The sequence below is a fragment of the Triturus cristatus genome, chromosome 7, assembly GCF_964204655.1.
Source record: "Triturus cristatus chromosome 7, aTriCri1.1, whole genome shotgun sequence".
NCBI classification, from domain to species: Eukaryota; Metazoa; Chordata; class Amphibia; order Caudata; family Salamandridae; genus Triturus; species Triturus cristatus.
The window spans coordinates 1,351,050,199-1,351,070,332 of NC_140590.1; the positions used below are offsets into that span (position 1 = coordinate 1,351,050,199).

General features: G+C 42.8%; 1 protein-coding gene across 3 annotated transcripts in view; it reads left to right on the forward strand.

The window, feature by feature from the left end:
- The window catches only part of NDRG3 (NDRG family member 3), a 589,772-nt gene that overhangs the window by 436,893 nt on the left and 132,745 nt on the right, over positions 1–20,134 (forward strand). For all 3 annotated transcript variants that reach the window (XM_085619018.1, XM_085619019.1, XM_085619020.1), the window contains exon 13: positions 2,524–2,571. In XM_085619018.1, the coding sequence (XP_085475144.1) occupies positions 2,524–2,571 (48 nt within the window). The remainder of the gene's footprint in view (positions 1–2,523; positions 2,572–20,134) is intronic.

A 20,134-nucleotide genomic window follows, 5' to 3' on the forward strand; every position in this document is an offset into this window, starting at 1 on the left:
CTCCTGCCAAAGTTGACGAATGGAACCTGGTCCACATATAAAAAATGCTAGAGTGGCAACGAAGATAATGGGACATTCACACACATCCTATGGCTGTGTGATAAATTATCTGAATTTTGTGACCTGGTGCTGTAAGCAATAAAAGTAATGTTTAATATTGAGATTCCTCATGACCCGGGAGTGATGTACTTGGAATGACCCACCCGGGAGAAAGAACAATACGGCAGGAGAAACATCCCAACGTTGCACGGCAGAATATTGAGGGTGGGGGAAATTCTAGCTATTGAAAAATGTACACCGACTTTGGAAGCTTAGGGGAAGACCTTTGAAATGGACTGTGGGCCCCCTGCCAGACTTTTTGAGCAATGGAATTTCAAGAGCTCGCTTGCCTGAAATGCCTAAAGCACTGTGTATAATCCCTGGCCTATGAGGAATGCGCAAGGGGACATTGGGGGTGTAGTTACGCCTTCTTGATTGTGATTAAATACTTTTTATTGTATGAACCATTTGTATAGCTATTACTATGTGGGACGTTGAAGCATTTACCTTCACAGGTAGCAAGCTACACCATGTAGGGTGTGTGGTTGCGATAGTGTTTTTTTGAGCCTATATAGGAAGTGTTGTCATGCATGATGTCTGCGGTGCGGTTATCATGTTATAGGGCTCCGTGGCTGGTGGTATGATGGATAAGGTATATCCACAACGTATAATTCAAATAAGGACTAACCAGCTCATCCATTGGCCCAGTGATGCAGCGAGCAAGGGACCCACGTCTGTGCATACCCTTAGCCACTTAGGGCGCACATAGCAACATAGCTACTGGGTTGATGTGGCCAACAAAATAACGATGGATTAAACCCAGATCTGTGACTGGGGTTGAGTGTTTCAGCACACCATCCATCATTTTATTTTGTGCTGATGCTATGTGCGTCTTAAGTGGCTTAGGGTATGCCCAGACATGGGTCCCTTGCTCACTGCGCCACTGGATTCAAGCTAGCCTGGCTGATGAGGGGGTGATACCCTGAAGCTGGTCCCTGGATGCTTGTTTCCGGTCCAGGGAGGACCTGGCCTGGCAGTAAGGGATGGACTGTTCCCATATGGAGCAGGGACAGGAATGATTTGGATAAGGCTGGGTCCAAACTAGGGTGACGTGGCAAGCAAAATGTAATGGATTGTTTGAAAAGTTTCAACAGTCCGTCCATCATTTTTTCTTGTGATGTTTCTTTTCGGTTATGTCATGGATTTTTAGACTCAATACCCACATTATTCAGCGGAACCCCATGTGTGCTGGATCGATAATTAAATGATTCAAAGTAGTAAGGGAATAAAGACCTACCAGCTCGTGTGGTAGGTGGGATCTAACGGTCCTTAAGGACAGTCTGCAAGTGCCAGAAAAGCTGGTCTCACAATTCAGTGTGTGGGCTAGTTTTTGCCTGTCTGTCGTCTTGAGGGTTGGATTTAATGTTTATTTCTCTGATATTACCACAAACATTGCCTGAAGCAAAGGCAAACGCAGGCAGTATCCCATACCTTGTAAAACACCTATAGCTTATCTTTACAAGCTCAAAACTGCCTTTATTTGCCAGCATGGGCCACGTTTTTAGCAATCTGATTTGTTGATAGGGATCCCTTTTTTTTTGGTGCCTGGGCCTTTTTTCTATCCCTGGTGGTGAGATAACAGGAATTTGGGTAAGAAATTAAATATGTGCAGGCTATACTGTTATTGCAAAACAGTGTTGATATCCCTTTTAACGCTGGCATAAGGGGGTGCATTTAAAATGCTTACTTTCTTCCTCCTACTCCCCTGGGTTTCGTGCAAGACTACCCTGCTTCAACGAGGAGGCTTATAGAACTGTTTGTGGTTTCATAAATCCACTCCCACTGTCAAAGTGTAGGTGGCAGACACCGCCATGTGTCATAATAACACTGAGCATGACTTCCCTCTATAATCAAAGGCCCCTGGTACCCTACCCTGGCCCCTGGTACACAAGACCTTTGAGGTCTGCTCAGGGGCTATTTGAGTGAGAAAAGAGGAGATTTGCATTAAATAAACCATAAGACAAAAAAAACGATTTGCATGCCCCTACTAAAGCCCTCTTCTAATACATGGGAAATGGAGCGTATTGATAGTTATTCGGAGACTTTGACCTGACTACATTATCTATTGGCTAGGAATATGTATGACTTCATAATAAATAGACTACATATTTAGCTGTAACCGAACACGTCATCACTATTAGTTTACTTGTAAATGTATTGTTACTGGAAGATGAATGATAACAAAAGTTTAAATTATCGTTATTACTTCTGTCTTAAGCACACTCTAGACCGTGTCAGACATACCGGAGTACGCAGTTGCATCCACATTAGTGATAACAAATTGGACAAAACAATGAAACGGTGATATTAATAAACATACACATCTGCTCCGCAGGTCGTTTTACCAGTCTCTTTAGCAAATGCATTCTACTACACCTTTGTTTAAAGGGTTTGCTAATCATTTTTCAATTTCATTAATTTTAGGTTGAATGTAATTCGAGGCTTAACCCAACAAAAACAACGCTCCTGAAGGTAATGCAAGATTTTTTTTTGGTTTTTTTTGTATGTCATATTTTGTTATATTACTGTAAAGATAAGGGGCCCCCCTGGTACTAATGTGAAGTTCACCTATACAGGGAAATACATACTGTAAATATTCTAGGGCAACTTCAATGCAGTAGAAAAATCAAAACATGTCTAATAGTAGTGACACTAAGAATTAGAAAAATACAAAACAATTTTATTATTATATACGATTTTGTTGAAAATATAAAATCATAAGTATGAATTTACAGAGACAATAATTTAGGCAACATGCTCACTGCACACATCCCTTACACATGCTTACCACAGTCTAGTGTTTGTTTAAATTGTCAAAATATATGATGATAAAACTCATTGGTTTATATATTGATTAGTCAAAGACAGTACATTTTTCTAGAGACAACTTGGAAACCACCCGAAAATAATGATTAATCGGATTCTCTGTTATATTCTAAATGTACTGTCTTTGACTAATCACTATATAAACCAATGAGTTGTATCATCATGTATTTTGACAATTTAAACAAACACTAGACTGGTACGCATGTGTAAGGGATGTAATAATCCACATTTGTAAAGCGCGAACAATCACCCGTAAGGGTCTTTAGGCGCTGGGGGCCGTCGGGAAGATTAAGCAAGCTATTGCCCAGAGTCACATGGTGCTGGGCTAATCTGGCGCCGGGGATCGAACCGTGATCCCCAGATTCCGGAGTCAGTCGCCCTGGCCGCGGCGCCACATGCAGTGAGTATGTTGCATACATTTTCTCTGTAAATTCATACTTATCATGATTTAAAATTTTCAACAAAATCTTATATAATAATAAAATTGTTTTGTATTTTTCTGATTCTTAGTGTCACTACTATTTGACATGTTTCGATTTTTCTATTGCATTGAAGTTGCCCTTGAATATTTACAATATTTTGTTATATTGTCATGGGTACAAACTAGCAGGCCTTCACTCAACATGGCACATCCTGTCTAAGCTATTAACGACCATCCTTTAAATCTCTTGTTGAATTGTCTCCCTAAAAATTAAACACGAAACGTAACATTGCCCCCTTCATAATCTCATGACCCCCTGTGGCACTGCGTTTTGGGGACCAGCACTTATTTTTCCTCATCAGGTATATTTTGAGTACAAGAGGGGGAAAACGCTCAAAGGTGAAAGAAGGAGAAAGGCTAAAAATAAAGTCACAAAGGGAGAAAGCAGGTGTCTGGACGAGTGAGATTAAGGAAAGGGATTGGCTGGTGGTGGATTAAAGAGACCTAAGGTGGATTGAAGATTAAGCAGACTTTATATTTAGCGCAGTGACATTTAACAGCGCCGGCCACGGGCTTCTCAGCTTTGGTCTAAGGCACTCATTATTTTACAAATTAAGTACTGGCATAGGTTACTCACACTCAGGCCTACCAAAAGGATTTCCTTCTTTTTCCAGTATAGCGTCCTCTGTCTCTTTGCTGCAACAAAACAATGGCTTTACAGTATCTTGGCTTATTACCCCATTATATTGTTGCTTTTCAAATTTAGCAATATTACTCCTAGGTCTCTTGGTGAGTGGTCAAACAGTATGGAGTCTACATAGCTTAGCACCTCTTTCCAGAATGGCATAGCTTGAGTATATCAAATTTCCACCTGATGTGGTGGAACGTTCCTTTTACTGTCCCACTCCACCAGCATCTCTCTGATGTCTGAAGGTACATGGACTTAAGCCTATGGGAGTCAGGTACCGCCTCATAAGCAGTTTCTTTTCTGCTTCTCTTTGTTGGAGACTCGTTGAATTCTTGTGTGTGCTGTATTACAGAGATGCCCATTCCATGTCGTCATTAGTCCTCCCCAAATCACCCTCCCAGGCTTTTTGGTAAGACCTTATTTTTGCCTGTGAACCAACTGTCCGGATCGGATATAATTTTGTGATTAACATATTTGTAGTGTTGTATGGTTCTATCAATTTTTTTCAAATGGGAAATGGGGTCTTTTCCCTCCCTCTTTAAGCTTTGGGTCTGTGACCCAGTGTCTTATCTGACTGTACTGTATTCTGTTGGTCTCTTTCAGATGAAATTCTCATTTACATTCTCCAAATGGTTTAAGTTGGCTCTGTTGAACATATCTCAGATCATTAGAACCACCCCCCCCCCCCCCCCGCCATTACCCAGCTTTGAATCTTCCTTTGTTCATTACGGGGGTAAATTCAGGGGTAAATTCAGGGGTTAAGTGGATTTGTGTGTATGGGGCTAACTGTATGGACATACTTAAAGTGCTATTCTATCCCATATCAACAAAACTGTCTTGGTCACCTCGGATATATACAGTGATCTGGGTCTTAAACCAGTAGGTAGTAGGTATCCAATGTAAATCCCAAACCTCTCTACCCTCCATTGCCCTACCCATAAAAAGCCACCTTTTTTTCTGATTCCTGTGCTGACCATTCCACACAATGCTAAAGTGTGCCGCGTGGTAGTATCTGATCACATTCGGAAGTGTGAGGCCTCCCTTCGTTACTGAGGCCATCAGCAGCTTATTGCTTAGTCTTGACATTTAACCTCCTCACATGTATGTGATTATGTCCTGTTGTAAGGACTTAAGCACTGTATAGGGTATTGCAGAAGGGATCATTTGAAATAGATACAGCAGACGTGGCAGCGCATTCATATTTATAATGTTGACTTTTCCCTGCCATGAAATGTATTGACCTTTCGCCCTGTATAAATCAGTCATCACTTGAGCGTTTAGACTGTGCCAGTTGGCTCTCCAACATGTTTGAAGTGTTAGTGATTTATATCCCTAGCTATTTATTAGTTCTTGGCCCACCTCATTAAACAGATTTCTCTTTAGTGAGTTTCTCATACTTTTGGATTAGAGGTGTTCAAGATCTCTGAATTTGTCTGTTTAGACTTCAAAGCTTGCTGCCTCTACAAATTCATGAAGACATTCACTTACCTCTTTTAGGGAACTCTCAGGCTTCATTAATGTCAATAGGACATCATTGGCGAACAGAAAGATCTTTCCAAGGTGTTCCTCTAGTATTTTGTTGAAGATCTGTGTCAATGTTCAGGAGGACGATCGTTCTTCATGATTGACAATTGTAACCAGGCTAGGCCTGGTTTCGCATCACAGTGACCGCTTCTCTCATTGTAGGTGTGATCCTTCCTGATTCTCTAAAAGAATTAAATAGATCTACAAGAGAATTCTCCTCAAAATGCTTTAGTGAGGCCATCTGGGCCCGGTCCTTTGGTTGTAGAGATTTTATTGTCTCCCCACAACCTAGTTAGGACATTACTACCTCTGGGTTCTCTTTTTCAGAGGAATAAAACTCCCCGTAGAATTTAAAGAAAATATTGCATATGTGTGTTCGCTCATGACCTCTGATCCCTGTGGTGTGCGCATTTTTTGTTGTTTCCTCATTCTGTGCGCTTGCAATTTATTGGCTAACCGACTGTCTTTTGTGTTCCCTTTTTCATTAAATTTCTGCTTCATCTTCATCAAAGAGGTCTGTCTTCTCTGTCCTAAGATTCCTTTGCTGCTCCTAGATATGGTCCCTTTCGCTTTGTTCATGTTGAGGGATTGCCTGTGTATTTGTTCGGCCTTTTCTGACTCCTCAAAGAGCTTCTGTTCCCTAAGCATTGTCTTCCTTTTTAGGTCTAGCCTGGGCAGCGCATGCACTGCTCTGCGAGCCATGCGGTATTGGAGTATGTACTTGAAGCTCCGCCCATATTTGTCATTGGGTTGTGTCATTGTCTGTTCTAAATGCTTGTTTCTGATTCGTCAATAGGCTTGTTAGTCCCTCCTTAGTACCTCCTTGTCTTCATTTGTAACCTCCTATGAGTACTGGCCCCTTTACTTCTCTTGTTTCATGGCATGTCTTATTTACAGACTGTGAGCACTATTTTCTCTAAGGATTTTCTCTTACTACAGGCACAACATGTTTTCCTGCAAATTCAGCTCGCCATGTGGAACAGTGTTAGTGAACAGCCGCACGGCATGAAGAGCTGACCTATATATATATTTTTTTTAACATCTTTCATTGATTTTACCCATTCATTTACATCTGCTACTTATTCATTAGATACAATATATCCCACCAATTCTTGTCGAGGTTTCAAATTTGTGCAAGTTGTAAATCTTTTAGTATGAACCAGCTCTGCAATCATTAAAATCTAGTTCTCTGCAATAATCACCAATGAAATACCAACATTTCTTCAAGATTAGTATACCTACTACCAGTGGTTTATGCCTCATAATTGTATAACAATAAAAAAACAAAAATGCCCAAACTGCAGCCCTGGAGAAACAGTGACAAGGAGAAATGAAAATACGTCAGAAGATAGTCCCATGACAGCATCTGCGGTCTTAACCCGCATGATGCACTTAATACTTGCAGTAACAAATTTCCCACTGTTAAAGCAGGACCCAATTCTCATTCACAGCATGCAGATAGAGATGCTATTCAGTATCTTCACTTTCCATGGATTGTGCGATCTATTCTATGTCATGCAACAGAAGAAAAAACTGCATTGGCACCTGCCAGGCCACGGTCCAGCCATGCTTCCTCAGCCCTGTACGCACTTTGCACTTCAACACGGCCCCCCTCACAGCTTGCCCATTTAAAGAATCCTTTGTTCCAGCTACATAAATTGGCTCTTTCAGGAGCCTTCCAACTACTCACCAACTGGAGACGAGCCAGTATTAACTCTAAGTCCACAAGCCTAGACATGAGTGCATTCATTTTTGATATGGAGGCCAAGCCCAGTAGACAGACCCCCAGTGGTTCAACAATACTCCTATTGTTACTTCATTTACTGGAGCAGTTTGAATCTGGCATTCCCTGACACACTAGGAGTGTCCCTCAACACATTGGTCCAATCATTATCATTGACACGTATGCTTATATCCTCAGACCACCGCTTACACAGCCCACATTTTGATTGCGCAGCCAGCGCCTTAGATCTGCATATTGCATGCTGTAGTCCACTGATCTCACATATGCCCTGAAGGCAATATTGCTTTCGCCATCACTTGTGCATTGCAGCCACAACTGCTCCATGTGACAAAAAAATGGAATGGTGTCCTGGAAGGTATTACCTCACTGCCAGGTCCACAAACTCTGCAAGCACACCATCCATATATAGATAACCATCCCCAGTAATACCCATATTCACCCACACATGGTCTCCACTCACCCTTGTGCAGAAAGGCCAAAGTGACTTCAGGGTAAGTTTTTGCGCATATGGCACCTGTGTTCCTGTTGGTTGCAATGTTCTCAACCATACACAACTGAGTCGTAACCAATATCCCAGCGACCTGAAGGTATGACTTATTGACTGGATCCAACAGTAATCTAGGTAGTATATCCCTAGTGGGGACCGCAGCGTCTTCTCGATTCTGGACAAACGCCCTTTAGTAGCCCACTGCAGCCTCTCTGCTAAATAATAAAGTTTGAGGGAGCTATTGCCGCCTCATCAATAGGCATTTGTAACTTTGGCAGTGGTATTCTTTTCCGCTGTGCTCTCCATAGTAACTTACGCAGTAACACATACATTTCCCTGAAAATATTTCTAGCTATCTGTATTGGAAGGGTGATGATCTGCTGTGGGGGTCTCTATAGGATATGCACATGACTTCTCCCAGGTACCCTTAATCCAGATAACCTTGCAAAGTGTTCTAGACCCCAAAGCCCCCCTTCTCCATCGTCTGCTGACCCATGCAAAGATAACAAAATATCATCTGCATATAATCCGTACAGAGGGTCCCATTGATCAGTAGCCCTGTCGAATAGTCCAGGCTAGCACTTCTAGCTCCATCGCAGACTGCACCGGCGACAATAGACAGCCCTGCAATGTGCCCTTGCTCAAAGGACCACTATCTGATATGATGCTATGTGTCTTGACGCAGGCTTTAGGATTATTTAGAGGCTTTTTAATATCTATTGCCAATGCTAGGCCCTTGAGATAGTCTGATAAAGAGTTATGCAACACCTGCATCAGCCTTCTGATGTTTGAAGTCATGCTAAGAATGGGACAATCCCAGACTGGTCTGGATGAATCAAGTCTCAAAGTCTAGCTAGCAATATGCTGCTGCGGCTCTTCTAATCCACATTCATCAACAATGGCATCTAGGAGGCTACATTCTTACTGTTGCTGCTTGTTTGTGCAGCGTAGTGATCAACACCTCACAAAAAGTTGGTGGAAGACCCCCCCCACGACTCCGTGGCCTCATTATTCAATGATTCAATATTAGGAGCAAGCTGCTCACTGTATGCAGCATAGAATTCTACATTTGACCCAGGTACCTTGCCTCTTGCCAGTTCCTTAATGGGACCCTGATATTTTGTTTTGTTATCCCCACTGAGGAAATCAGCATCATTTCCAGATAACCTACGGCGTGTTGCATTAATCACATAATCATGTATCGCTTGTGTATCCCATTGAGCCATACAGTTGTATGGAGTATTTACTAAAGATTGCATTAATCCCTGCTTTGTGTAGACTAGGTTCCCAGCAGCATCCTTAATGTGCAAAATTGGGGAAACTTTTCTATCTGGGTTAGCCAGCTATGAAAGCAGCCTCCCAGTCTCTGAGAGCCATCGCTTTTTCCTGTTTCTCCAGTGCTTGAGGATGAATTGCTCGACATTACTCTCACCAAATTATTGACCAAGATTTCTTTAAGTACATCCTTATTAAGCTGCGCCCTAATCCCTACCTTTAGAGCAATTAAGTACCCTCATATTACTTCGTTAAATGCTTCCTACTTCATTAGGAAAGATGCTCGAAACACTGGATCCTCCAGCAGTTGGACATTGAGTTTCCAGCTCGGTATCACCTTTTTTAGGAGTATTCCAATTGATAGTCCACGACAATGGATTATGGTCCAAGTGTGTCCTGGCAAGATATTCCACTACCACCTCATGCACATCCCCACTACACAAAACCGGATCCAGACGGGCATGCAATTTATGAATACCCGAGTAGTACAAGTAGTCCTGTTGGCGGGGATGGAATGTCCCACAAAAGTCAAAAGTATCCAAATCAATATCCTCTATACAGTTAAAATCTCCCCATTTTAATAACGCATGGTGAACAATATTTGATTAGTGAGTTGCTAAACTATTCAGGAAATCTTTTTGCTACATATTAGTAGCATAGATGTTGGGCTTCACAGTATCTTAATTCTCCAACTTTCCTCCCAGTGGTATATATCTACCTTCCTTCTCGGTTATCTCCACCTGTGTTGAAATGGTACACTGGTGCATATCCACTTTCCACATGAGTGCACACGTGTGTAGTAGCCCCAGCCATACACAACTTCCAAGACCAGTTCTGCCTGCTTCCCAATGAAGATATCTTGTATAAGGTATCCACTCATGCTCTATGTACACTAGCATTGTCATCCAAGAAGGGCCCTTTTATGCGAACTTCACGTAAGGTGAAATCCCTATCTCTATAGTGCAACACAAGCCAACACTGGATGAGAGAGACCCCTCATGTCTATGGGACGGCACCGGCACTCTGTGCACCCACTTTAGTGCATAAAATCTGGTGAGACCCTCTTGGTGATGACTTCCTGCAGCCAGTCGTCCAAGTAAATGATCATTAAGAAACCCTCTATGTTCTTGGGGGTGGACCAATCACCCTGATATTATTCTTCCTGGTGTGACCCTCCTGACCCTTTGCCCTAATTTCCAACATACCTGTAAGTTCACTTGCGGCTGTACGCTGTTTTTACAGTATGTTCGTGGCGGGGCAAGATCAGCCACCACCTTTTAATTCTCTCTCTACCATCTTTTTGTGGTCAATTCCCATCAAGCTCAACAGACAGACTATCAATCTTATGCTCCAGTAGATCCCTCATCACGCTAATGGCAGCTTGTGTGGCATCCAGTTTATCCTTCAATGCATCCCTGCCTTACCCGCACTGTCGTGCTGCCTAGTGGCATGTGGAGTATTACCCCTCTCCGAGGTAATCTCCCCTGGGACAACCTCTTTATTTTTCGGTTCTACCCATTATGATCACGACACTGCAGGCGGTGGGCCTTCCAACATGTACACGACCCTTGCCCACTCCAACAACAGCCACACTGATGCAGGACAAACAGCACTTTATATTCCAAGGTCCGCTATGAGGCCAGGACAAGGTGTACTCCTAGTCAGGTGACAGCCCAGATCAACAGCCAGCGTATTGAGGAGGTGCCCTTTTTTTTGCAATCAGTGCCCTTGGACCCTTATCAAGCCATGCGTCTGGTAGCAGAAAATTCCTCCCAGGGATCTTGAAGCACTTCTGATGGCGCCAGACCCCTATGTATATCAATAAAAGTTCTGGGTATCCTCCAATTCCACAGTCAAAGCCTCCTAGGTGCACAACTCTCAGACTACAATATCACCAACCAAATTGGGCACTTGATCTGCTCAGCATCCCAGCAGGCCAAGGGCTCATGGTGCCTCCAGCCCAGAGGCCACCTGCTCCATAGTTGGTACACTTGACTCCACTCCCCATCTGGCCCCCCGAGTTTCGTCTATCAGTCAGCTCCGGCAGCCCCAGTCACTCCATTCCAGTCAATCTGCATCTGGCATTCCTACAGAAAGGTAAGCAAAGTTGTAGTGGGGTCAGCCAGCACACTTCTCTTGATGCTGAAATCATCTTGGTCCTCCACACCCTCCCCAACGAGGCTCAGCCCCTGTGCTTTCAAGCAAACATAACCACTGTCTTGGTTTTAGCCTCTTGCTTGGTTGGCAAGCTCACCATGATCAATCCCGATGGCTCCACCTAAAGCAGAGCGAGGGTGCAGAAGCTACAGCTAGGGCTCCTGCATTTCCATCTGTCGTGCAGCCCCCCAGGTTGGGAGATTCAGGTGTCGTTATCTTCGGTCAGGCAGGTGGCAGCTGGGGTGCGCCACACAAATGTGTCCTAGACCATTGCTGCCTGATTCCAGCCCCATGAAGAGCTGAATTTTATTTGAATAACATGGATGATTCAAATGATTGCCATTCAAAACGTGGGCCATATATTACTCAAATTGTCAATAGATCAGCGTGTTTCCCTACTCCCAATTACCTTGAAAATGGAGATTTACAAAAACTAAGATTGAAATTCATCATGCTAAGGGGAGATTGATTGCCATTGAAACCCACAATTAGGATGCCTCCAAACATCTATCAGACTATCAATGATAACTCGTCTTGGCTACCCGTACCCTTTCGGGCTCCCAAATATCCTCCAATAGAATCATACTCTGCACATATCAACTGTGATATGTGCAACAGTATTGAGCTGGAGCATCATAGATCTAAAAATAAGACAACAAATTGGGTTTCCTTTGTGAAATGACAGAACACTTGCTGTTGCCAAGAAACTTGAGCACAGATTAGATTGGATTTGATGGATTCACTACAAAAAGCATTCGATCAATCAACCAAATTAAGGTAGACCAAAAGGGAGTTTAACTTTCTGGGCCTCGCCCAACGTCAGACAAATATACAGACTGGCACAAAGTAAATATTTAACATTCAAGGATAATAAAAGATGAGTGGTTACTTGCTATATTTAATGTCTACCTTCTTACAGAGGAATAGCGTTAAAATGTCTCAAAAGCTTCCTGGCCAACAGAACACAACGTGTACATCAGACCATGGCTGCTGACAAGGGGGTCCCCCAAGGTTCCATCTTAAGCCCCACCTTATTCAACATCTGTATCTTCTCTGGCCACAATCATTAGATCCTGTGGATTCGAAACAATCTCATACGCGGATGATACTCAAGTGATCGTCACTGTTGAGACAGATCCCGCGTTGACCAGAGAAAAGTTTAAGAACTGCATGTGAAAAATAGCCACATGGATGACCGTGAACTATCTACAGCTCAACTCCAATAAAACGGAGATCCTGCTTTTTGGAAAAGCAGAGGAGCTTTGGGCCTCAGATTGGTGGCCTCCGTAGCTTGGTGAACATCCTACACCCAAAAAGTGGGCAAAGAATCTGGGTGTCATAATTGATGACACTCTCCATGGAGGAGCATGTGAAAACTATCTCGGGCACCTGCTTTGGCCGGATGCGAATGCTGAGTAAATCTTTCCTTGGATCCCTCTCTTGGCCAGAAAAGCCCTTATACAGGCACTTCTAGTTAGCAGACTAGAGTACGGAAACTCCCTATTGGTAGCGATTAGGGAAGATTTACTTTCCAGGCTGCAGTTTGTCAAAAATACAGCCGTGAGTCTGGCCCTCAGTCAGCCTGCCTGTACCCCGTTGGCACCCCTCTTAAGACAGTTGCACTGGCTGCCTGTCAGGAAAAGAGCAGAATTCAAGCTCTTGTGTCTGGTGTTTAAATCACGCCAGGGGAAGAGTCCAGTTTATCTAATGAAGAAGCTAAAACCATACATCCCTGCCCGCCAACTGAGATCGAGCGACTGACAGCTGCTCTGCACCCTGAGAGTCAGGAGAGTCAGAATGGGCGGCCGCCCCTTCTCACATCTAGCCCTCTTCCACTGGAACAGACTGCCAGAGAACATACGTGCCTGTCCCAATCTCAGTCAGTTCAAGAAACTTCTTAAAACTTGGATGTTCTGTTATTAACCACCACTCTCCGAATTGCCTTGTCTGCCACCCAGGCGCCGAGAGATGCCCTTGGGGATGATTCGATTGCGCCCTACAAATTCAAGTAATAATAACAAATAATAATAATTACAGGGAACCACAATGAAAATGAGTTGAGCATTATTAATGTCTGGTAGGAAGTGGAAGCGTATATGCCTGACATCAGATGGAGGACCAGATCTAACATTGTAGTGGTCTGTGGAGACTTTAACATCAAGCCTCACCGAATGATGTTATAAAGGGAGCTACATAATGAAGAGTCTTCCTGCAGTAGCCTTTACACAGCAATCACTTTAGGAAAAAAGGTTAGGTGGCAAACTAAGCATTCTGCTGGCCTCTAGAGCCCTGCGACCACTTAAGGGGTGCATTCCGTCAGATAAATCTGCAAAAAGAACTTTTAGTATTGGCAACCGCTAGAGTCTGACTATATAATTATAAATTTAGAGACCTGGCACCTGGTCACTGATATGAAAGGCTAAGTACCCACGCAGACGTAAACTACAGTACTACTTAGTCTGACAACCTTGCTGGCAATCCATACAGGAAGAACATTGTCTGGAAAAGCAAGCCCCTTAAGTTGAACAGACCGGAGGCAAGTGTGTTAAATGTTATATTCAAATTGTATTTCAGTGGAACTGCAAACCTCTTCAATTTTTCAAAATGAATGTATCTTGGTGTTTTTGTCTGAGCAGCAGGAACTTGGGATTTACCAAGCACAACTGCCAGTTTTAAGAAATTGCAGAGGTTTAGCCGCCACTGGAAATTAATTTTCAGAATGAATTTTGAAGGTGTTCTTGTTCATTCAATGTTGGATCTTCAGTAGGCAGTTTCCAAAGTCATCAGCATGATCATGCTTAAGGTGGGGAATCTAGTGCCATCAGCATACGAATAACATTTAGAGCCAAAAGATTTAACCAGATCAACAACCGGTTCAAATACATATCAGGGCTCGACAGGTTTAGTAACATGAAAAATTCACTGGACCTAACTGTAATGTACTTGACATGTGAACTGGTCTCAACACGATTGTCACACAGTTCACTTTACACAGAAGAATAGTAAATGTTGGAAGACCAACCCCATTGGGCACCAGTTGGGTCTTTGAGCTGGGAAATACGAGTGTATTGTAATCATCTCCAGCCTCTGTCCCATCTCCTCCTGGGTTAGCTTCAGAGGTAAGCTCCTCATTTGCAGACCTGTTCAAGCGAGTTGCTGAGGTTTTAAAAGTGCCACTTCCACCTGTGCCTGTGTACAGGGACCCATTGTTGGACATTTTGCACCAGAGTCAGTCTGAAGAGTCAGTGCTTCCTCACTGCGGAGTTTTATCTGGCATCTTGTTGGGGCCTGGGCCAAACCCAATATGGGCCCTCACATTGAGCATTCTATTTCTCATAGACAACGTCCGGCCCTTGAAGACCCAGCCTCTCTTATGAAACACTCTACACCTAAAAGCTTTGTTGTTTAGACTGCTTTGACTGCACAAAATATTGGTTCTGTTCCGCCTACCCCTCCAGATAGGGAGGCTAAACGACTGGATAGTTGTGGCAGATACATTTTTGCGTCCACCAGTTTTTATCCTTCCTCATTTTACCCATGCTTTGTGGAATTCATTGGCAGACCTATTACCATCCATTCCGGAGGAGAGTCATGCCACCCTTGCAACTTGATGGGCAGCAGGCGGCAAACTTTGAATACATTGTGGAATGGATACCACTGATTTGGTCGCTAGGCCTTTGGTCTCCTCGGTAGTGCTCCATCTCCACGCTCTGGGTTCTCAGAGGCAGTTCAACAGGCACTGGTTGGAATGCTCTTTGGTGGTACTCCTCCATTTGGGGCACAGGCGAATTCAGCTCTGCAGCGTTTTCGCAACAGTGGAGGCGGTGCGGAGCCTTAGTTTTGTCTTTATTTCAGACTACCTCTTTCCATTACTAGGTTGCGTGAGGCAAGTTGGCCTTTGATTTCCTACAAAATATGACCAATTTTGGTAGTGTCTTTACTGTTCATTTATTGGCACATCCGAGTGTGATGTTGTTTTCTACAGGTATTATTGTTTAACACTGTCAAGGATAGGTTCTTTCTTCCTGAACCCTACATGGGTTTAGTGCCAATTGTATAGGTTGTTGTTCTCTGAGGATGTGCTCCATGTTCAAGAGATCTTTTTTCAGATGGTATGAGGGATTACCTGTGTCCCTGCTCCTGATGGAGCATTTTTCAGTATGCTTATTAGCTTTATATACATTTCCTTTCATATCCCTTGTAGGGACCACCTCTTTGTTACCCTTAGGGGATTATATATGTATATACATAACTTATTGCATATGATTCCTCGGACGATGAATCTCTTTCCCTACCTTATCCTCACGGGATATCCTTTGGGCATCTTTAGTTGTCAATAGAGAGCATGACTCTTATCTTCAGTCTTCGTAGTGGCATCACTGATAGTTCAGTTCAGCTGGGGTTTTCTTTGTGCATTTGTTTAGCAATCTTTTTTTTCCATTTGCTATGCTTTAGCAAGTATTAGTCTGTGGGGGTCACCACATCTGGCCTGACACTGATATCAATGTTCCGCTGATGGTTCATCTATGCAACCAAAGACTTTCCATATGTGTACTCCTCTTTTTGTTGGAGTTGTGCGTACATGTGGCCACAGCGTTGCTGCGTTATTTTCTGGTAGTTCCGTATGTCACATAATGGTTTCATCCATTTTGGGTGAACTCCTTTGTTTATTACTACTAGATCCCACAATGTTCTCTTCCATCTTCTTGGATTTGGGTGTTCTTATGACTTGGCTATTTCTTGCAGGTTTATGTCCGGGGAAATATTTTATTGCACTCTTTCAGGTGTCTTAATATTCCACCATTAGGGGTTATTTTTGGGACTGTGTCCCATTCTGTTATGGGTTGCACTTCTTTCTGGAAGATGTTTTTACCTATATACCAGGGTACACCAAGGACTGTTGGATTACTGCCCTTCTATTTCCTGTGGTTTTCACGTTTTCTGCTTATATACAACAATTTTTCCTCTAATAAACAATTTTAGCTCTTCTTTAGCTTGTATCTTATCAGTGGATTGGCTTTTTGTTTGGTTTTGTTCCTGTGAAAATATGACCACCTATTGCAGTCAAATAGGGGAAGTGGCTTGGTGGAGTACAAGTTTTGCATGTCGACGAACAGGTTCATTCTCTGGCATCTCCACTTATTAAATATTTAATTCTTTACTCTAATTTTCAGTCAGCTTATGTTAAATAAACGGAATGGATATATTTTGCTGAGATTTCCAATATTGTTTTTTCCCCTGCACCATGTCCTCTTTAGGCCAAGTGATATCCTTATTTTCTCCGTTTCTTTTCCTGTGGTCTTCAGGCTTACAGTCTTTGCAGCCTCAGTTGTGGCTCTTGGTTGGCTGAGTGCTTCACCATTGGGATTTTTTGTTAGGGTGTATTGTCTTTCTCTTTACCAATTGTTTTGGATTTCTGTTCCTGATTATTCACTTCCAGCCTACTTGTTTTGACATCCGTATGATGGTGACTTCAGTTCGAAATTGGGATGTTTACAAATACATGACTGTATGTATGTATGTGTGTATATATATATATATATATATATATATATCTATGTAGTGGTGCTATATACATATGTGCGTCTTTATGTATGATTTTGTATCTTTTTGACACGTGTAAGATTGTCAATCTTGTGTACAATTGCAATTTTAAAGCAAGTTTGAGCATATCCTGTATAGATGTACCTTCCCTCTCTCTCTTTTTGCTCTAGTGCTACCTTTGTATGGTATTGTTTATGCTCTTGCTCTTTTCCACTTTTTGGAGTCCACACTTAGTGTGATCCTGGTGGTCTTCACACTACCTTTGCATATTTGTTTCTAGGACAAGTGTTCCATTTTATTCTTTTTTTTTTTTTTTAAAACATGTTTTTTATTGCAACATTTTCAGCAACATAACCATCGGGGCAACCGGCACCCCCTACAATCTCCGGTCATATTCTTCGGTTTAGCAACGCACACAGCCATTCAGCCCACATCCCGGGGGCCGGGCGGCATAGATGGATAGTTAAGCAATGGAACACAACTATCGCCTCACAGCGGTGCCTGGTGCATGCCCCATGGGAGCCTCTGCTTTTCTGTCCCCCCAGCTACATTCTTCACCCAACTCAGTGTAGCATTACCCTCCCACCTCAGGCGTGTTCCATTTTATTCAGTACTTGTTCTTGAGCGGTCCTCAATTTCTGGTGCATGCATTAATCCATGCTTACTTCGGTGTGGATGTGTTCGGGATATCCTTTGTTTTCTCAGAATAGGTCTTCCCTAGTATAAAATTAAGCTGGTAAAAGGGGCTAGAGTTCAGTTACATTTGCTTTTGCTAATGGGCATCCAGATTCCAGCTGTCCATAGGTCATCACATTTGGATGTTTAGTATAACTTTCACTGTGGTTCTCTGACAAAGTGTTTCATTGTCATAATCACGTTTTTCTGTGATTTTCAGGGCTTTTTCTTCCTCATCTTCTCGGTGGTTCTTGCCATAGTGGTAATGTTGAGATAGTGTAACTTCTTATGAAAGTCCGGTCTTTTATTTTACTTTAGACCGGCTAGTTTTCTTCGACAACTTTTGGTGGGATCAGTTCAGACCCAGACCCACCTTCGGCAATGGCTATGGTTTTAATTAAAAAGTGAAGGAATCTGCAGCTAGATGTCTCTTCCAGATAATTTGTTACCGAGGGTAAGTAATTTGCTCATTTGACACAGTCTAGCCGCGGTTTCCTTAACGTCTGCCCATCCCCCAGCTCTACGAACGGATTGTAGCATTAGTTACACACCTTCGAAGACCCTGGTTTCTCTTATTAGTGGTCACTCTCCTCATTCTGTTTGCATTATGGTCTGGTTTGTCTTCCAAACAGGCCCTTTGTCTGTGTATTACCATGTCTTTCTTAAAGACTGTGTAACTATTGCTAACAAAAATGCTTTTATCCTTTTTTGGCACACTGTTTCCTCAACCGAATTCTATGGTGGATCCGCGTGTTAGGGCAGAATCTGGTCACAGAAACTGATGTTGGCGTGTTGGAGGGTGTCTTATATGGACTCCTGTGAAGTTTGAGGTGGTCTTCGACACGAAGTCGCTCAACGCCACCTACCGGCCCGCAGAGGGGCTGCTGCTAAAAAAAAAAAGATAGGGATCCAGTCTGACGCCTGGGAAAAATTCACAAGTTAAGGAATCTGTGGCTAGACTGTCTCTACCAAATAACTGAAGGTAAGTAACTTTCTTTTATACATAAGACAATACTGCAACACCAGCTCATTCCTACTACTGCACATGAGAGCCCTAAGGTTACAAGGGTAAAATTGAACAGTGGGGGGGGGGGGGAATTGAGGAAAAATAGTCACTTGACAGGCAGAACATAAAAAGAACCTCAAAAACAGGTACTCTCTTTACGGAATGAGCAGCTTCCAGATCTCTGGACGTCTTGTACTGGCAGTTGCCCGATATCCTCAGCTTTTTTTTATTTATTTTTCCTATTCATTCTGAGAGGATCTCGTAACACTCCATGGTTTTTGTCATTCATTCTGTGAAGTGCTTACCTCACAATTTCAAAGTATGTTACACTTGACATTTTAACATGGCTGAGGCATTTCCACCTTTTACTGAAGTGCCCGTCCGGTGGAAGGAATAAAACAACTTTTGACCCATATAAAGTGAGTGGTTTGGTAACCTTGCTCATATTCAGTGAAGCAGAGGGAATTGTGCAAATAAATGGCAAAGCAAGCTTTAAAAGACCTGGAAAAGATTCCATGACAAATTAAGCTAAGGTGGAAAGAAAATACCATTGCTTGACTGCCAAGAAATGTCTCCCTTCATTCCAACCACGTCTTCTGCTCACAAGGACACTCTTAGAGGAAGTTACTGAGAGGAGAAGAGTCATTGCCATTGGCATCACTCAGATAATTCTTGCCATTCTCAGGACTCCCAATTGACGTTGAAGATTGTCTAAGAACAGTACTGTCCTGACATGCACACCAACAGCCTCAGGCATGGGATGGATGTCAACGAAAAATCATATAATTGTCTGTTGTAATAAATTCTGGGTACACACTTCAGTTTAAAATCAAAACAATGTCAAAACATTTATTGTTCTCCATCTCATTATTTATTATCAAGAATGTGGAGGCGTTGTATGTTGACAGGGGTCTCTATCTCCTACTGGACAAATGGTCTCGTCACCTTTGACCTCAACACCTCCTGTGATGAATATTCCTGTGAGGTCCTCTCCAAGCAGCCCTTCAAACTAATTCTTCTGCCACAAACCATGAATGTCCCGAGGCGTACTTTGGTGCCATGAATCAGGAAGATGTCTGTTGGGCAAAGGCTCCTGCACCCTTTAGACTGCAAGATCTTCCATATATGCCCATTCCATATTTACTCATTTCTGCTTCTCCACCAAATAACATAAAGAAGAATTTGTTTGTCTGCGGCTCAAAAGGAAGATGTTTTTCTCCATCCATGCTTACCAACAATGCATTGGGTCCAGAACAGATGTTTCTACTTCATATACATCATCGTAGCAAATGTGCTGCTTATCAAGGTCATGAAAAGTTATCACCATTTAAAATGCGCTGGTCCAGGGTGCATCGGAATTCTATTTTCTATTGAAACCCCTGCGAGCCTCGAAGCTGAAGGCACTACAGCTGCGTGCCTCACCCAGACTTTTGTTTCCCTTGGTTACAGGCTTTGCAGAGCTTGAGGAAGAGGATAAAGAAGTTTCTTGCAACCATGAAACTTTCTGCTGCAAGGCTTATTAAAAATAAAAATCACTTGATTAAGAACCTGTATATTTAAGCCAAGAACCCAAACCAGTTTCAGTGATTGTCTCTGCGATCTGAAGTAACTGACCTCCAGCTTTTACATTGATTGTACCAAGGTCCATGGTGTGGCTAATTAGATTTTTGTTTGGTTCTTAGTAAAGA